At 49.4% G+C, this 18,241-nt stretch overlaps 7 protein-coding genes across 7 annotated transcripts; 4 read left to right on the top strand and 3 right to left on the bottom strand.

The window, feature by feature from the left end:
- Positions 1–31: 31 nt before the first annotated feature.
- On the bottom strand, positions 32–1,765 carry BP5553_00311 (Uncharacterized protein; the record flags this gene model as incomplete). Its single annotated transcript, XM_032008934.1, has 2 exons — positions 32–1,485; positions 1,546–1,765. 2 exons carry the CDS (start codon positions 1,763–1,765, stop codon positions 32–34), a joined length of 1,674 nt encoding a protein of 557 aa, XP_031872988.1.
- Positions 1,766–2,538: 773 nt separating this feature from the next.
- On the top strand, positions 2,539–5,087 carry BP5553_00310 (uncharacterized protein; the record flags this gene model as incomplete). The annotated part of the gene is made up of 6 exons (XM_032008933.1): positions 2,539–2,583; positions 2,640–2,994; positions 3,044–3,792; positions 3,844–4,236; positions 4,293–4,424; positions 4,482–5,087. 6 exons carry the CDS (start codon positions 2,539–2,541, stop codon positions 5,085–5,087), a joined length of 2,280 nt encoding a protein of 759 aa, XP_031872987.1.
- Positions 5,088–6,924: 1,837 nt separating this feature from the next.
- Positions 6,925–7,857, top strand: BP5553_00309 (uncharacterized protein; the record flags this gene model as incomplete). The annotated part of the gene is made up of 3 exons (XM_032008932.1): positions 6,925–7,056; positions 7,202–7,755; positions 7,806–7,857. 3 exons carry the CDS (start codon positions 6,925–6,927, stop codon positions 7,855–7,857), a joined length of 738 nt encoding a protein of 245 aa, XP_031872986.1.
- Positions 7,858–8,502: 645 nt separating this feature from the next.
- On the top strand, positions 8,503–9,672 carry BP5553_00308 (uncharacterized protein; the record flags this gene model as incomplete). Its single annotated transcript, XM_032008931.1, has 1 exon — positions 8,503–9,672. One exon carries the CDS (start codon positions 8,503–8,505, stop codon positions 9,670–9,672), a length of 1,170 nt encoding a protein of 389 aa, XP_031872985.1.
- A 335-nt stretch (positions 9,673–10,007) lies between these two features.
- On the bottom strand, positions 10,008–10,506 carry BP5553_00307 (uncharacterized protein; the record flags this gene model as incomplete). Its single annotated transcript, XM_032008930.1, has 3 exons — positions 10,008–10,196; positions 10,268–10,377; positions 10,479–10,506. The coding sequence occupies 3 exons, from the start codon at positions 10,504–10,506 to the stop codon at positions 10,008–10,010; spliced, it is 327 nt and encodes a 108-aa protein (XP_031872984.1).
- Positions 10,507–10,838: 332 nt separating this feature from the next.
- Positions 10,839–14,109, top strand: BP5553_00306 (WD repeat protein-like protein; the record flags this gene model as incomplete). Its single annotated transcript, XM_032008929.1, has 3 exons — positions 10,839–11,396; positions 11,448–11,716; positions 11,769–14,109. The coding sequence occupies 3 exons, from the start codon at positions 10,839–10,841 to the stop codon at positions 14,107–14,109; spliced, it is 3,168 nt and encodes a 1,055-aa protein (XP_031872983.1).
- Positions 14,110–15,527: 1,418 nt separating this feature from the next.
- On the bottom strand, positions 15,528–18,059 carry BP5553_00305 (uncharacterized protein; the record flags this gene model as incomplete). Its single annotated transcript, XM_032008928.1, has 6 exons — positions 15,528–16,430; positions 16,504–16,637; positions 16,876–16,939; positions 17,233–17,593; positions 17,643–17,869; positions 17,952–18,059. 6 exons carry the CDS (start codon positions 18,057–18,059, stop codon positions 15,528–15,530), a joined length of 1,797 nt encoding a protein of 598 aa, XP_031872982.1.
- Positions 18,060–18,241: the final 182 nt, after the last annotated feature.

The following is an 18,241-nucleotide window of genomic DNA, read 5'->3' as shown; positions in this document are numbered from 1 at the left end:
CTAACTCCAACCAATTCGCCCACCATGCATCTCACTGCCCGCCACCTACCTTCGGAATCACCGTCTCAGCAGGGACTTCACAAGCCAAAATATCCAACCCCATTTGTATTTCGCTCTTCCTCGGCATCGCGTCCCTCCGCATCAACTCACTTGCCTGCGACACAACGGGATCCGTCATCATCGTTGCGACCGCAACAACAGTCTCCCCCTTTGTATAATACGCGGCGAATTTCCCCTTATCCGGCTCGCCCGTCACCACAACATCATCGAACCCGTGAACCGTGTTGCCGCAATACCGCAACTGCTTACCTAGCGCAGACCAGAAGATCGGGATGAAGGGCTTTGGAGGCGTCGAGGGCGCTGCTATGTGTGCTGCCACGGCACGTCCGGAGTTCTGAGCTACGTCCCAATGCTCGATGCGTACTGGTGCTCCGGAGGGGGGTGTACCGGGTCCGTGGTATTGGTAGGTTGCTATGTCGCCGATTGCGTAGACATCTTTCAGGCCTTGGACGTTGAAGTTCTCGTCTGTTTTCAGAGACCCATCGTCGAGGAGTTTGAGTGCCGGGTTGTCTTTTAGGAATGCGGTGGCAGGCCTGACGCCAATGCCGAGGATTACCAGATCCGCTGGCAGGACGGTGCCATCTTTGAGGTGTACGGCTCCGACTCTAGAGGCGTCTGATCCATGGGGTGTGGCTTTGTTGACGCCGGCGTTGAGGTAGAATTTTACTCCTTGGCCCTCGACGAGGGTTTGGGTGATCCGTCCTACAGTTTCGCCCAGGACACGCTCGAGTGGTGTCTTTTCCATACCGATGACTGTTACGTCGTTCCCCTTCGCTACTGCATTTGCAACTTCCATGCCGATGAAAGAGCTTCCGACAATCACAATTTTCTTCTTGCCGTCGCCAATTGCGGCGTTGATCTGCTTGACGTGGCCGATGTTTCTGAGGAGGAAAATGTTGCTAAGGCCTTGGAACCCCGGGAGCGGGAGACTTCTTGGTGTACCACCCGTGGCAAGAACCAATTTGGTGTATGAAAATGATTTCCCACTTTCAGTAGTCACGCTCTTGCCCTTGAAGTCTACCGAAGTGACTTCGTCATTGAAGCTGGCATCAATCGAGCCATCCTTGAACCAAGCCTCGTCTCGAAGTGCGATCTTCGACACGTCATCTATGAGAGCTTTGGAGAGCTTTGTTCGATCAATTGGTCGATATCCTTCATTCCCAATCATAGTGACAGACCCCTTGAACCCATTCTCTCGGAGAGCTTCTACGGTAGCTAACGCACCGCTTCCAGCACCGACCACAACGACCTTCTCCGCGCTGAGAGGGCCCACGACCTTGAGATTTGGCTTTCTTCGGCTGGACTTAATGCTCTCTTCCTTGCCAGTAATGTAGACGGCGCCGTTCTTTTCGGATATGGCGAAGGATGGAAGGGCATCGATGGCAGGGGCATTTTCGATATCTCCATTCCAAGCCTTAAAGCAAGCTATATGCGAATATAGGAATCAGTGTTGCTCAATCATTGATATATGAAATGAAAACATACCTCCATGCCACGGACATGTGATCCGTCCATCGCCGGTCAGAACACCCTTGACTAACGGAGCTCCATAATGAGTACATTTGGCACCCAGAGCTGAGACCTTCCCGGCCACATTGCAGAGCAACACCTTCCCTTCCTCAATGCCCTCAACCTCGACCTCTTTCTTCTCACCCGGCTTCAGATCGAGGCTTGTGAGCCCCTTGAGCTTATATTCTTGAGCCATGATCCGGATCGATGTGGAAAACACGCGGCTGATCCGTAGATTGCGACTGCGGGGTGCTGCTTGACGGGAGACTTGGCAAAGACCTGATGTGAATGTGGGGAGGAGTCTTGAGGAGAGCATGTATTCACGGAAGGGAACTTAGCTAGCTACCTTACTATAGCTCTGTCTCTAGCTACTTGAATAGTTTACTTTTGCAATGAAGATTCAATTCAGCAGCAATATTGGTTTCCCCTTCTTGTATGGGATAGATATGGGGTTGCACTGGTTAGTAATGACGTGACGTCTCGGAACGGGTTATTACAAGGGAAGCTCCAGACTTGTGTCAAATCAGGAAGCTGTGATTGGGAGAACGGGACGGCGGGTTGCGGGAGAGTGGGGCTCCCTGTCCGGGCTCCCGAAGGCAAGCTAGACCGGATTTGTAATATTTATTGAAGGCAGAATATCGAAGCGGTGAGGGACCTGAAGGCAACAACTCTGTTTTGTCAGAAGTAAACACGACTTGGAACTACTTCCTAGTTACTTTATTACTCTTGCTAATACTTCGCGGCTGATGACTGACTCCTGCTCTATCTGTGGTCTGGTCTTGGCATCCGAGGACAGTGAATTTCCCCAATGGTGTAAAGACATCCGTGCATGTAAGTCATGTATGAGCGAGGAAGTTGAGATAGTCATTGATCTATGTATAGTATGCTGGTCTGAAAGTCGACCGACTCTTAGTGGCATAGGCTGCATGGACGGTGATTGGATGCCTTTCAAGTTACCTATTCCTCCACATGGGCTCAATCGGTTTGGCTATCGAGGTAGTCTACTACTGGATGGTGAGATCCGGGACTATTGCTACCCATTTCACTCCGCCTGCTGGACCCTGCTCCAGGAAACCAATGGTAGAGAGCTTCTTAAACCCGACGTTGAAATCTTATTCAACGTCTTTGAGAGTATTCATTACGGCAGGCGAGTCCGTGCTCTAAGATGGGGGCACAACTATTATTTCGAGGACCTTTTAGGTTCTTGTTCGAACGAGGGAGACCATGAAGATTGCCAAGAGTTCATCATAATTGCAAATATGGCTAATCTAGCCATTTTGGCGGATCCTTGGCATCTCAACTTCCAAGAGAAAGATGGCTGGAAACAACAGCAGAAGTATTTTCGACTTGGATTAACGACCGACACAAATCTCGACGAACCTCGCAGCATCAGCCATAGCCCTATCCATTCTGCATACCACTATGGTGGGCTATTATCCCTTCCGACTGAGATCCTTGAGTCAATCATGTGCAGTCTTGACTTTCCGTGACACTCAGAATCTGCTACATGCCAGTGCAGCCCTTTATAGACTATACGGAGGAGACTCCTGCAATTTACCATCCTCGTTCTGGGAGTCTAGGTTCTGGACTCATGGTGAGACTGTATTCGCGCGGTCAATCCGCCAATCGGATTCATGGAAAGATTGGTTTTTTACTATAAAGTCCGAACTAAAGGAAGGCCCAAACAAGATGAATTTACGGAATCGAAAGAGAATATGGAGGCTTGGCGTTGAATTGATCAACCTAGTCCGCGCCATCAAGGAGCCCGACCGCCTTCTATATGGCGATATTGACGCAATAATGCAAGGTCAGATGCGAAGTTCTATGGCAAGTGGTTTAGCCAAGAGATTTGACTTTCAAGGTTGTCGAGAGTTGACGCAGAGGTTTGTACGTTTAGGCAATAAGTCTCGACTTTGTGCCGTGATACCATCTTATGTTCTTCTCTCAAATCGCCAATTGATCTCCGGCCTTAGTTTTGTGTTCAGCAATGGCAAATATGTTGATGTGGGCTATGTTGTAAGCAGACAGAGGGGCGGCTACTTCGATTCGACAGCTGTACCGAAGTTTCTCTGGTTGGTTTCTAGCCAACTAGGATTTGAGGCAATTTCAATTGACGCATATCCTCAACAAGTCCTTGATGGCTTTACATCTAATCACGGAAACAAAGTAGCGGTGTCTAAGTGGAGTTTAGAAAACCTCAAGGGGGTTTATCTTGGCCTCGATGTAAGCCTTATCCCACTGAATTTGATGAGATGTCCCCTGACATTATTCTAGGCTATGCGGATCGTGAGCATTGGTATAGACGTCGGGAAACAAGATAGCCTTGACGATGTTCTCTGGACCCCTCATTGCACTTTATCCACTCCCTCTATCTCTATGCACGAAGATGATATGGCTGCTTTACATAAATTACAGAGAAAATCATTCGCTCCAGCTTCAATTCACTGTGTGAACTCGGGAAATGGGCAGCTCGTCGGGATCAAAGTGTACAGTCCTCTAGGATATTGTGCTGGTATTACAGGCATTGGATTTGTTTATGATACAGACTTCGAAAGCATATGGGGTTCTGCCGATGATGTTGCTTCACTAGTCTTTTTTCTCGATAAGGCAGAACGACTAGTCACGGTAACGGTCTATAAGATCGGTTCTTTGGTTTGTCACTTGCAGGTCTGTCACTTTCCGCTACAGAGTGTTTCTATATATGTTTTAACGAGAGCTTGAAGTTTACCACCGACCTTAATAGGACGAGCAGTCCCTTCCCTCAACTACCGATAAATCCAGACGTATCGTTCGAGTGCGTCAAATATGAGGCTTTGCATGATGGAGATATTACCGGGTTCTGCGGCTGCTTTGTGGTTTGTAATCCTCTATATATTCTTAATCAAGACGTTTAGAGCTGACATCAGGCATAGGGTTCATCTAAACAGCTCAACTGCTTTGGAGTCATACCAGAAATCATGGCAGTCTCATCTAAGTCGGCTTGGGTACCCCCAAAGGTCTATGCATCCATCTCGCCGTCTAAAAGCCAACTCCCAGACATGCCTCTGGGTGATATCAGAAATCATGGCCAGCACCAGTCTCGCATATTACTAGGGAAGAAGTACCAGTCGGTCCAAGCATCTATCAATCCAGTCGAATCGAACTATCGGCGTGCCGGGCAGGTTACCGGTCTCCTCTTTCGCACAACCGCCGACCAGAGTCACCCTGAGCTGCTTGGCCAATGGACAGGAGCCGGCGACACGTACTACCTTAATGAAGGTGAGCAAATTGTTGATTTAGAGGTGACAACGGCCAAACCTATCCGCAAGCAAATGTCGCGGCGTAGGCTATCACAAGTCAAAAATATAACTATAGTGACAAACCAGAGGAGGGTTAAGTGGGATCTAGCCGGAACATTGATTTGGGGAGGAGGATGTGTAGTAGACATGAATCAAGGCACGCATAGCGTGACAGAGATTCTTTGGGAGTTTAACGCTATGTTTGACCGGGTACAGTGTACAGTACTAGACCACTCCTAACAATTGAGCTTCAAAGCTCCCCTAAAACAGCCATTTTGGCTACTTTCTAAATAATCGCCATGAGGACCACAATGACTAAAGTTTCTCCGCTAAGGATTAGTATATATAAAAGATCTCCTGCGGTTTCTGATATTGATATCATTACAAAGTTTAGAATTATGGCGTCAATAGGCGGCAGTATTCTAATAAAGATTCGTAGCTATAGAGGTATACAGCAGAAATGGAATAGCATGATTAAGAATCAAAGTAATTGACGTAAACTTAAGTACATCGTGGTAGTTGAACTCTCATCTTGCCATCTTCATGCAGTCGGTTAGCAAACCAGATGTTATTCGTTTTGACCATACGACCAATCCTCTCTATTCCACTGCTAAGGGTCGTTATCGTTGCCTTTAATTCAGCAATCTGGATACCACGCGCAGCATGATCTGCAGCATGCTCTGCAGCTTTCTCTGCATCCCGAGCTTTATTTTCGGCCTTTAACTCTGCCATCACCTTTTCGACGACTAAGTATTCTATCGTCTGCTTGCTAGTCGTCTCGGACATATCTGTAAATCGGTATTAGTATCTTAGTAATATAATATGAAACTGAATAATCGACAAATGCGCGCAACTTGTCGTAACTTGAACATACCTACTAGTACGACTAGAAGCGCTTTCTAGTATGACACCTCCGATTTCAAGTCCAAGTTGTGGTATCCTGATTCGCTGTTAACTCGGTGCTTCGATAGTACGCCTTGGCCGGGGCTATCAGATCGATTACGTTTAGGAAGATTCTCCCCCCCCCCCCCCCCCCCGGTTCCCTTTTGACCTACTATTATATCGTGGCTATGTCCTGGGGCAAGATTGGGGGGGGGGGGTTGATAAAATGGTGAGATCGTACCAGTGAAAATCAGGAAACCCGTCCTAATATTGAGGTCAGGTAACCTATAACCGTATCGTCAGATATCAAGTTACTAGTATGTACTAGTACGTACTAGTACGATAGGGGTCAATATTACTTCGCGTTGTATGATGTATCTGAGGTAAAGGCGAGGCTGTGCTTCGACGGTTGGAGTGATGCGGAGTGTGTGGTTTGTTGTATAATAGTAAGGTCTACGAAGAGAGAGTTGGGATACATCTGCCTGCGTGGCGGTCACATTCAGGCAATATAATATCAGTGAATATTCTGGTCATCGCTGTTCTCACAGCGTGAATGGGCATTGCCTGGTCAGGCCCACGCTTTTATCTACAGCAACAGCCTCCCACTACTTCATGCTCAGTATGACTAATATTGGATTGATTTAGTTATACTATTCCGAATATTGAAGTCTATCGGCTTATACAGACCGTTAGTCGCACCGTTGCTACTACTTATCTTGCGAGTCCCTGTTGCGGGTTCTATCAGGTGCCATCCCGAGGCATTTGGCAGCCCCTGAGGCCTAAGTAGTTCCCACTAGAAATGATTCGCCTTTACAACTACTATCTCCGACAGGGTTATGCTTTGTACATAGCAATTTGTTTATGCGAGAGCCAGCGACAGCATCAGATTGTGGATTCAGATATTCCCTAGAACTCTCAAGCGCTAAGAAGCCGCCTGGGCGCCGCCTTCTGAATTGTTATGCGACATCTAGCGTCCCACACAGCGAACAAAGGGATGGCGCTGGCGCTACAGCTGAAAGAAAGCGATTGAATGATGCATATTTCCCGCCCACCTACTGTAACCGTCAATAATTGGGGACCAAAAAGACATTCCAAGCCCCTGGCTTGTAGAAGACGGGATATTAGAAAATCTTATTATACCTATGTCATACTGTAACACGGCTTCCATACCTACAACTTCTTCTACTTCCCACCTATGGCAAAGAGGTACAAAGCATTGCTTCTCATCACGACTATATCTCTGTCTTTGTTAGCCTGGCACCAATATACCAAATCCAAAACATGGTGGTCATTCCCCAACTACGACGATGGCTCGCCAGCCGGGGAGGTAGGGGATAAAGTGATAGTCATGGCCAGGCTAGCTTCAGAAGACACTTCTTGGGTCGCCAAGAACCTGCCCGAGTATGTGCCCAATTCGTCATGTCGAACTGTTGGAATAGATATAGCTAATATTCGGCATACATAGCTGACAGCGGGCAATCTACACCGTTGATGACCGCTCCGCTCGTCTCCACACCTCCACCAACAAAGGCAAAGAATCCCTCGCCTACTTAACCTACATAATATCCCACTACTCCTCTCTCCCCTCCACCGTCGTCTTCCTACACTCGCACCGCAGCGGCTATCTACGAGGCTGGCACACTGACGCTTGGGGTTGGGATAACGTCCGCGCTCTGAGGTCCCTCCGCCTTTCCTACGTCCAGGAATCCGGATACGTCATCCTGCGATGTAATTGGAAACCAGGATGCTTACCAGCGCATTATAGTCCAAATACGCATGTTACAAAGGAAGTTTGGCTGGAGGTTTTTGGATATGGGGCAAATGGAACGGCGGAGCAGGTACCGGATCAGGTGGGCCAGGCGTGTTGTCCGCAATTCGCGGTGTCAAGGACCCAAATCATAGCTAGACCATTAGAGGACTATATCTCTTATCGTCAATGGGTCCTAGACACAGAAATGAGCGATGAGAAGAGCGGGAGGGTTATGGAGTTTTTGTGGCATGTTATTTTTGGGAAAGGGCCGGTTTAGTAAGTTGAGCTTAGGAAGGTGCCTTGGAGCAGTTACTGATGTGTTACAGCTGTCCGGAGCCGAGTACATGCTATTGCAAAGTATATGGAAGATGCGACTGAGTCTTGTCTGTTGGTCACGTTGGAATAGAAACTGCGCCTGGTGACAAGATGGGGATAGTGTAGCCAGGCCTAAAAGGGGGCTGAAACAACCTCTTAATTTATGTCTGCTTGATTATCTGATCTCGAGCGATCTGTGCTAAATCAGGACCGACTGTGGACATTGCGAAAGCTAGCACAAGCATGAGGGGAGTTTGAGTGCGGCAACAGTGGCTTAGGTCCGACCTCTGTAATAAAGCAAGTTGCTATCTCAATAATTTATATACAATATACCGTGTGGCAATTGTCAATGGTTTGGGTCTGGTAGTTAATGGAGTTCATGAAATGCTGGGCTTCGAAATATAATTTAGGAACATTATTTAGAATGCAAATAGAGGAATTATTACGAGCGAGTACAAAGATAGAGGCGCGAGCGAGTTGAAGGAATTTGCTGGTTGAGACGTGCACAAGCTATATTCGCGGGATGTCTTGGTGATCGTTGATGAAAGGTTAACGTTTTTCGTAAAGAAGACTGCCGGAATAATTGGATTAGGCAGGTCACGTGTGTCGCAGAGGTCTGGGCACCAGCACATGTCGCTTGTTTTCGCGACATTCTGCTGGAAACTTTTCTGGGCTCTTACATCATCTGTGACTTCAACAAATTCGATAATGACTTGTCGCTGCACCGCCAGCTCCCTGAGGCTGTTCATTCGAAGCGTGACTCACGTTGACTTCCCCGGTCCCACTCCCTCAGCGTTTGGTTCCTCAAAGCAAGATATTAGGGGTTTCGCCAGTCACAGTCCCTTTCCAGCACGCCGTTTTCCGATCAGATCCCATTCCACTCGGTCTCCTGCGGCCAGTCCCGCAAATAATCAGTCCGAGCCGGAGTCGAAGTCTGATTTGAGCTATTGGCCTCAAGAATCCGATGCCGTCGAATCCGAAACGGGCGATGGGGCCAGCGCCTTTGTCGAATTATCTCCAGACGCGATAGACGCGATTCTTGCGGAGTCGGCAGAACCGGCTGAGTCTTCACATTTCGATACTCAGTTGAGGGGGCCGACTAGGAATCAGAAAGCTGAAAGGGATGTAGAGCTAGAAGAGCAACTATCGAACACCGGGTTCGTGCGGGCAAAGCTTGAGGATACCGGTTTCCCCTTTCAACGCAGCTCTCCTCGAGCCTCTACAGAGCCTTGGACGTCGTCTCGGAACGGTCCTCGAAATTCAAGATCAGATGTCGACCACCGGGGCAAAAAAGCTGCCGAAGACGACTGGAAACCCCCGAAGAAGGAACAATGGCAAATACAGAAGGCGGCGCTGAAGGAGAAATTTCCCGATGGCTGGGCCCCTTCTAAGCGCCTTTCACCGGATGCAATCACCGGTATCCGCGCGTTGCATGCTCAAATGCCCGAAAAATTCACAACTCGGGCGCTTGGAGATCACTTTAAGGTTTCTCCAGAAGCTATTCGGAGGATATTGAAGTCAAAGTGGCAACCAAATGCCGAGGAAGTAGTTGACCGGGAAACGCGATGGTTCAGAAGAGGCGAGAAGGTCTGGAGTAGATACGCCGAGTTGGGAGCGAAACCACCAAGGAAATGGAGAGATGTGGGGATTGGAAGGGGGAAGCCGGAGTGGAAGAAAAAAACAGGAGTGAACAAGCAGGAGGGACGCATCATACCCTCCTGGATCACCACGGCCGAACCTGGGGGTGCGAATGTCAGCTACCAGGCTAAGGCAAACAATGATGCTCACAGATCGAGCGCAAACGAGGATGCTCGCGGGTCGAGCGAGTTCAAGTTCCCAGAGTTGATCACCACCGCCGCGCCCCCGGATAGAGACTGAAGATTTAGAGTTTTCCGAGTTCGAGAAGGCTGCCTGGGTAGCCTTGCATATAGGCCAGCGCCGAATGTCTGGGATATTTCAAGGCGGCATCTATATCCCGGGGGGGGATGCTGCAGCCCCTGAGCTGGGAGTGCTCCGAAACGGTCTAGCTGTATAAAAATTTGTAGGATTATCTGTAGAATTATATGTATATATATAATAATGAATGTATCACTCCATACTACTAGTACTCTTGCACATAACATGACATAGGGTATGCTGTAGGGGGCATGCATTGGAGCCACACTAGCACAGGAAAAACAAAGTTCTGCTTTCACAGCCAGTGATGATCATACTTATGCGGACCAACGAGAACACCAAATCCAGAGAAATCTTGCACTGGTGATCGTCGCAGCCAATGAACCGGCGCCAACAGCGCTGAGGTCCCCATTTGATACAGGCATGATGAGCGTGTTGGTGGCCCAGCAGACCGTGCGCTTCTGCACCGCCTGGGAAGCCTGTAAGACAGCGCTGGAAGCCTGGAACTGTGCTGGAATAGCGCTGTTCCGGCGATGCTACAGGGCTGCTCCAGTACTTTTACTGTAGTGTATTGTACTTTAGGGCCTGTAGCAGCGCTTGGGTTACTGCCGGTTGCGCCTTGGCCGGTCGGGGTCTTGCGTTGCCCAGCAGCCCAGCAGGCAGGGGGAGCAACTGCAAGCTCCTCCCCTGATTATGATCAGTCAGTTAGTGCGCACTGAGCACCAAGCGCGTCTGCACACGACTCCGAGTACACGACTTTTTGCTTCCCCGACCAAACAGCTTCACACCTCGCCATTGAGACTTGATCTTTGTCATATTTCCTCTTCTTTCTCTTCCTGCCCTTTCCACCGCTCTCTTGCGCCTGCCGCCCTACTTTTGACCTTAGATCTGATCAAATCTGGTCCCACGCTGTAAGTCGAGTCGCAGAATTCTTTGTGTGTTTATCGTACCAGGCCCGAGTTCTCAGCTTACCCCAAACAACAACAAACAGCCTTCCATGTTCTCTTCAGTCCTCCACAGCCCCGACAATACCATACGACTGTCTCATTCACGTCAAATCTCCTGTTTAAAATACCCCTTTGTTCAATTCAACTGCGAATTCTGATCCCGATCCCAATTGATCCCGATCCGATGCTCATGGCTTGATTATGCCTTCCACACCATCCAACCCGAGGATTTCCACCTTTCCGGCGAATACAGGCTTAGGACTCAAGCTCACCCCGTCGAACTCGCCTTACCCGCGTACGCCCAAGTCCCCAGGTAAAACTAGGGCGCCGTACGAATCGGGCTTATCTCTCCAGAGAATAATTGGCACCACTGTCTCTTCACCAACCGCATTCGATTGTCTATCCTCTTCCCGGATATTTGCTTATACAGCTGGAGCTGCGGCCGTAGTGGTAAACATCGATGACACTTCGAATCACTCGCAACGCTTTTTTCGAGCACGGCCTGCGGCGGTTCCCTTGAACACTTCCAGTACCGTATCATGTGCGCCATCTACACCAACAAATACTGCGAATGATGGCAGAAATCGAACTGTAGCGTCCCTTAGGGATTCAGCCCTTGCATATTCTCCCTCAAGCCCACATACGAGTCTAGAGTGGGGTGATTCCCCGACTTCAAAAACATGGTCAAGTAGGGAGAGGATCAAGGCAGCTACTTGTCTTTCAATCAGCCAGGATGGGAGGTTTCTAGCTGTGGGAGAGGTATGGACGGATAGCTTCGCCCCGGGACAGTATGACACTGACTTAATATAGACTGGATACTCACCCCGGGTCCTGATTTTCTCTCTCCAGGATAGCTCCTCCGATACTCCTCTGGCAATTTTGAATGAGCATATGTACGGAGTCCGTGCAATTGCCTTCAGTCCAGATCAGAAGTATCTCGCAAGCTTAGGCAGTCCAAATGACGGATTTCTATATGTCTGGTCGATTAACCAGCGGACCGGTGCTGCGAAGCTCCATTCGAGCAACAAGTGTACCAGCTTCGTCAGGCAGATGCTCTGGCTTGGGAATAGCATTGTCACGTAAGTATTCATATTCCACATGTTTATAGGGCTCGTCATTGACAGCGAACAGGATTGGGACACGGCACATTAAAATATGGCGAGTTGAGGATGTCCGCCGAAGCGTATCACCAACGAAGCAGCGATACACATTAGACGGCACCCCGGTGCCTGTGCCTCCACCACCCATGCTCAAGCCTCTAGCTGGGAGAAATGTCCTCCTGGGACCACTTGTGGAGGCTACATTTACAACTTTAGCAGCGATATCCAGCAATAAGGCAATCGTCTGCTCCGATAAAGGAGATGTTTGTCTGCTTGATGATGGCGAAGGCCAGAAGTTGATGAAGTTAGCAAACACGGGTTTCTCTATCACCTGCGTTGCGGTCGATACACAAGCCCGCCGGGTGAGAATTGGGGGACGTGATGGGAGAGTCAAGTCCATGAGCTTAGATGACCTCATGGCTCCAAGTACGCCTCCAGAATCACCAGTGCCAACAGATGACAACGTCACATCTGATGCCGGTCATCTCTGCGCAATGGGATATGCCGCTAAAAGCTTGATTACGATCAACTCAAAGCACATGATCCAGATCTCAGATACTAATTCCGATGACGTTGACCTGACATTGCAAACCGCACCCTTTCCCACTCATGGAGATGCGGTTTTGGGAGTCAGACAATTATCCAAAGATAACAGCATGGACGCTGCTTTCCTCACGTGGTCTGCCAATGGCACAATCACGTTCTGGGATCTAGCCGGTAGTAGCAAGGCAACCTTAAAGGTCCCACTTGAACAGCTTCTTGCATCATCAGAAGATGATGGCCTCAATCAATGTCTTGTTGCCCGCCCATCTCATGGCGCCAAATTTTTGGTGACTGGCGACAAATATGGCGTCCTAAGGGTTATGAACACGTCGAGTCAGAGTTGCGTGTTCGAGACCAGAGCTCATATGTCAGATATCCAAGATATTGCCCTTTTCGAGAGCGACGAGGCTACATTGATAGCTTCATGTGGTCGAGATAGAACCGTCCAATTATATCGATTGACCTCAGGTCAATGGGGGCTTATTCAAACACTAGATGATCACACTGCCAGCGTGTGTGGGATTCTATTTGCAGAGAACGGCGAGAAGTTGATCTCATGCTCTGCTGATAGGACAGTTCACATAAGGCAACTCGTGAAGAAGGATGTTGGGGGTGAAGTTATCATGGGGGCTGTTCCCCTTAGAATCATCACTCTGAAGGCTTCTCCAGTCTCGATGGCAGCGGGCTTGGGCGACCAGACAGGGGATTTGGTTGTTTCCCTGCTGGACCGCACTATTGGCACGTATGAGATCGGCACCGGACGCCTTATCAGTTCGTTCCGGGCCACAGATAATGAAGGGGCTGAGGCTGTGGTCTTGGATGCACTTGTTATGGGAACGCCAAGCTCATCATCAGGGCGTCCAACAATACTTGCAGGTGTTTCTGGGACTGATAAGTCAGTAAGGTTGTACGATGCAGTCACAGGAACCTTCCTAGATCGTGAATGGGGTCATACAGCTGCGGTGACAGATGTCGCTTTGCTTGACACGCCTGATTCAGATCACAAGTCACTCATCAGTACCGGATCAGATGGTACCATAATGATCTGGGATCTGTCGCCGACGCCCCCCGAATCTCAAGATCCAAATGATTTACTTCCTACCAACGGTGATCCATGTCCTCCCAAGGACGCTCCATCAGCCCGACCTCCACTGAGGAGAGTTCTTTCTAGAGCTGAATTAGCCGAGTTCCAACGAGCCTCGCCCGTCTCAACACCGACAGGTAACCGTTCCCCTCCTAGGACACTCCGGCGAAAAACTTCAAAATACAATATGAGTGCACAATCACCCACCCTAGCGCCGCCTCCTTTGCCCCCGACGAATTCGAAACACTTTGCTTCGTCGTCAGATGACTCCGCTGTCCGCAGGGGTAATGCCCGAAACAGATCTAGAAGTCCACCAAGCCCAAAGGGAAGAGACATGAGACGCCCATCTCTCGCATCCCTAGACCAGCGGGGCAGCAGATCTAAAGGCACAGGAAACTTTAGTGAGTTTGGGACGCTCAACATGGCAACCGAACAAGCCTGCCGCACATTACGCTCGTACCGGAAGAAGCTCTTATCATCCGAGTCCGTGAAGCAGGAATCTTTGAGGGAACTCGACCAGGAGTTGCGGTTGACGGCCATGGCGTTGGGAGAGAAAAGCATCAAGTCCAAGGCGATAAGCGAAACCGTCTTGACAGGCTTGCTCGATCAATACTCTGACAGATTAGTTTCTATGTTTGACGAGAAACTTAGGTTGACGAAAATCGACTCTAATAATGACAGTCCTCCAGAAGACATGGAGCGACCGAAGACAGCCGGGAACCTAGTAGTTTCACGAGCAGTATAACTTTTTTAAATTCTAATCACAATCGGGCGGGTTCATCGATGTTCTAGGCGATATTTGGCGTTGTATTTGGGGGGTTCTGATATTTTACAGCGGCGCAGCAGGGGGGAGACACCATTGAAATCTATATCTTTTCCGGGGCACGTGTATATACTTCGAGGAAGGCGTTCTTTTGTTCGGTTCGGCCATCATCTGGCATATTTAGGGGTTGGGAAAGGGATTTCGTGGCGGGGAGTTTTACGGAGTGTGGTAGGCTGGCAAGGCAAGGACTTCTCTGGCATGAGACGACGTCGTGGCCTCCTCCCGATATAAGCAAAGCATGCTGATGATGAATGGGAGTGGTTAATCAATCCGTTTTATTTGAGAGCATAAAGAGATATACCTAGGTATGGCTTTCGATATACACATATCGATATAGGCCAGCTCCTGTAAGGGGTTGAGCTGCATTAAATAGAAGATACCTTCGTATTTTAGTGGCGATGCTATTATGTTATGTGATGTGATCGAATATTTGCGCCTGTGAAGAAGGATTGCCTCTTTCATCTGTCCCAGCTTCTCCTCCCACCATCAATGTTCCTCCCAGCCAGCTTCACAAAAACCAAACCAAGCTCCACTCCCTCCAATCCCACAATCTACTCCCAAGCCCCCTTGTAATCACATCTGCGGTCACACTCTTACTCTACACCAGTCAAATTATCATTTCTCCGTCTAGGCTACCTCTTTGATTTTATCTCCAAGTATTTATTACATATTTATAATAGAGACACTTACATAGGGGTATAGTTTTTCATAAGCAGATATTCTCTTTTTAAGGAGCAGAAATAACAACCTAGGGAGCGAGACGTTCAGAGCCAGGGAATGGAAATGCAAACATGGAGATTAAAGCTTTTTTGTTACATTTGATATACCGTTAAATATATATTTTTAAGATTTCTCCTAGGCTAGTGGAGAGCCTTTAGGGAAGGGGGGGAAGTATTCAAGGCTGAAAAACTAGTTTTGATATATATATATATATCATTTAGGGTTTTTTTTTTAGCACATCCTAAATTAAAAAAAATCAAGAGGCTTGCTTGCACTTGATTCGACAGTTTTGCTTGCAGTTTGTAGTGAGAATTAATTTGAAAAACGGTAGATTTAATAGGTATTGTGATTAAAAAAAGTCTACAGCGAGTTTGTTTGTATAAACCCTTTGCTATATCTACCTATGAATATGAATAGCCAGTTATGCATTTATTATGCCAATGCATCTCAGCCAATGTGATTCCCTCTCGGGGTATTTATACAGTTCCTCTCGAACGCCTGTTAATACACCAGCGCTCCATGCCCGGGGCAGAGCTTTCATCCTATGCTGCAAATGCTAATAAACGAATGCCCAGATAAACGCCAAATGCTTCTCCTGAATACACCCCCAACCGTTTTTTTTATGTCTCCATCAATTCCACAGGTGGTCTTGCAGTATGTGCCAATAGAGGCTTCTCGGCAGTCAAGGGACTGATCTCCTCCTCTCCCATTACTGATACCGATATGGCGGGGAGATTTGGGCTGCATCCGTGATCGCTCGGGTCGTATATCGTCGTGGATCCGCTACGTGTTCTGCCCTCTTGCTCTCCGTCACTGATCGGACTCGCGGGTAAGTTGGGGTTTGGGCGGTGATGTAGCTTTGCCAGTGCCTCTGCCAGGTCTTCAGCATGGACTTGCTTGTTTGGTGCGTCCTCCATCTTGACTTCCCATCCATGGGGCGGCGAAGGCGGGGGGGAGATGAAGAATAGCTTTCCGGCGTCGGGGAGGTGGAGATGCTCGTCTTTCGGCTCGATGGGTGTTTGGTGGCCAAAGTAGATTTTGACGCGCTGGCCTAATATAGTCTCGCCGTCGAGGATCTGGCGGACACGGATGGCGGACTGCTCTTCGAAGAAGGAGACTATTATGCGGCTAAAGGACCGGAGGGGCGCCCAGGAGTGGATGGGTGCTGCGCCGTTGATGAGGTCTTTGAGGATCTGGATGTTTTCGGGGTGGAAGACTGCTGGGTCTTGCAGGTTGGTGATGATGAGGGTGTTCGAAGGCGGCGTGGGCTGTACCAGTGGGGGAATGCAGGAGAGGTCTATGGACAAGGGCGATTTTGGGCGTGAACGGGAGCCGGACCGCGATGAGGAGGGGGAACTTCCTTGGGACATTCTTGCTGTTTCTTGGGGTGCGTATGTGGTTGTGGTTGTGGTTGTGGGATGTGTAGATAGATGAGAGGTGGCCTCGCAGAGGGAACTCTCTTCTTCAGCGTTTAGCTTGCGGATGTAGTAGAATGGCCGACGTTTGATGCTGTTTGTGTTGTTCTGGTATCAAAGTAGGGAGCACAAGAGAGGGGCGGACACCATTGATATTTTATACAGACCGACCCTTACTTACGAAGCAGACCAAGTGACGTTGCCTGCGAACAGCCAGACCCTGGGATCCGACGGCTTTAGCGGCTGCGGGCGGCGCTTGGCGAGACTGCGCCTCGATTTCTCTCTTTCTGACGCTGTGTAAGGTTCCTTTGGTTCCTAGGCATGTAATGCGTTTTCTTCCAGTTTCTGCGGCCACAGCGTTCGGCGACAGCGAGTGGCGGAGAGGCAAAAAAGCCAGAAACCGCTTCCGGCGAGACAGGATCCCTTCCTCCATCCACCGCCCGCCATCCACAATCCACCAACACCAACCTCCCACCAGGCGCTAATGAGGAGAATGATATTGCCAATTATCGTCCCTGGCGTCTGAGCCTCTTGAGACGGCTGTATCAAATACCAGATGGATCTTCTCCGACTGCCGCGTGCGCTGCCGCGACGCTGGAACCAGCCAAGTCAGACGACTGTCAGAGTCAGTCAGACGCGGCCATTTTGCCGCTGCTGTGTCGATTCGACTTACGGTTTTACGGTGGATAGATAGATAGCGATATTGCGTGTAACTATACGTATTACTATCGGGCCCTATGGACTACCTAATACGGACATCCTCGCCCAGCAGTGCTTGGTACTGTACATGACACTGCTAGTGGCTGCTTATTGCTCTACCTACGAGCTCCATCCTTTGGGAGACGCAAGCAATCCAGGAGGACCAAGTGCCGTGGCCGCAGCACCACCTCGGTTTCCGACAATTCAATACCCGACGCCACGATGCACGCAGATCTGGGGAATGCGGAGGATCCCAGATCTGCGGAGGATCAGGTGTCCGAGACGGGTGTGGTTTGGAGGTGTTGAACAGTGCTTGTTGAGGCCGCAGCATCATAATGGGTGTTCTCTCCTGACACAACGACGGACTCAGTTCAGCTTGGCCACAGTGGACGCCATACGGATGCACGAGATCCTGTTGTTTGTCAAGTATGTCAAAGCCTTCATCCCGCAAAGCCGCAATGCCACGACGACTCCTTTGTACTCTGTACAATCCGCAGGAGTCAAGTGTGCAGAGCTCGGTACCCCTTTTCCCCTCCGCCCCTCTAGCTGGGCAACAGGTACCAGCTTCACCGCTGCGTGACGTGGATATATACAGGCTGAGCAAGCAATCGGTCTTCTTACCTGTGGATGTAAAGGCCTAGATTATGGGATTTCGGAGCTACGGAGTGTTGTTGACTGATGATCCACCTGGCAGTGGAAAAGCTCTCACGAGAGCGAGGCTGAGCAGCGATAGAGCCGAGCGAGCAAACAGTACGAGTAAGGAGTAATGGACCAGCCAGAACGCGGACTTCGTACTCGTGCTCGTTTGATTCCTTTAATTCCTTTGGGCAGATTCTTTGATCTGTTCCCTGGTGAGAAACGTAGTTGTAAACCCAAACCCAAACCCAATATTGAAACAATGAGATGGAACCTACAGTACGTGCCTCATACCGAGAAGGTATCTGATTTTGTACGAAGTTCTCTTCGCCAGTTCCATGCTTGGTCTTGGCGCTGCTCAGAACAATGCGAACCCACGTGACTAGCTGCTAGCGTGCCCATTGCGGCCGCCTTCGCGTTTGCATTCTTCCCTTCCGAAATTCGCCACAGTCTCAGCCTCATCGCAGCAGCGCGCCGTCTCGCGATTTCGCCCAGCAAAACGCAACTCCACAAGGTCGAAACCCCCGAGAAGGCCTTGCAGATCGCCCCGTCGTCCTTATTCGACACAGCTCACGACACCGGCA

The sequence above is a fragment of the Venustampulla echinocandica genome (genome assembly GCF_003357145.1).
Source record: "Venustampulla echinocandica strain BP 5553 chromosome Unknown scaffold_0, whole genome shotgun sequence".
In the NCBI taxonomy this organism is placed as follows: domain Eukaryota; kingdom Fungi; phylum Ascomycota; class Leotiomycetes; order Helotiales; family Pleuroascaceae; genus Venustampulla; species Venustampulla echinocandica.
Note: the sequence above shows the minus strand (reverse complement) of the source record. Positions and strands in the feature narration are given on the sequence as shown.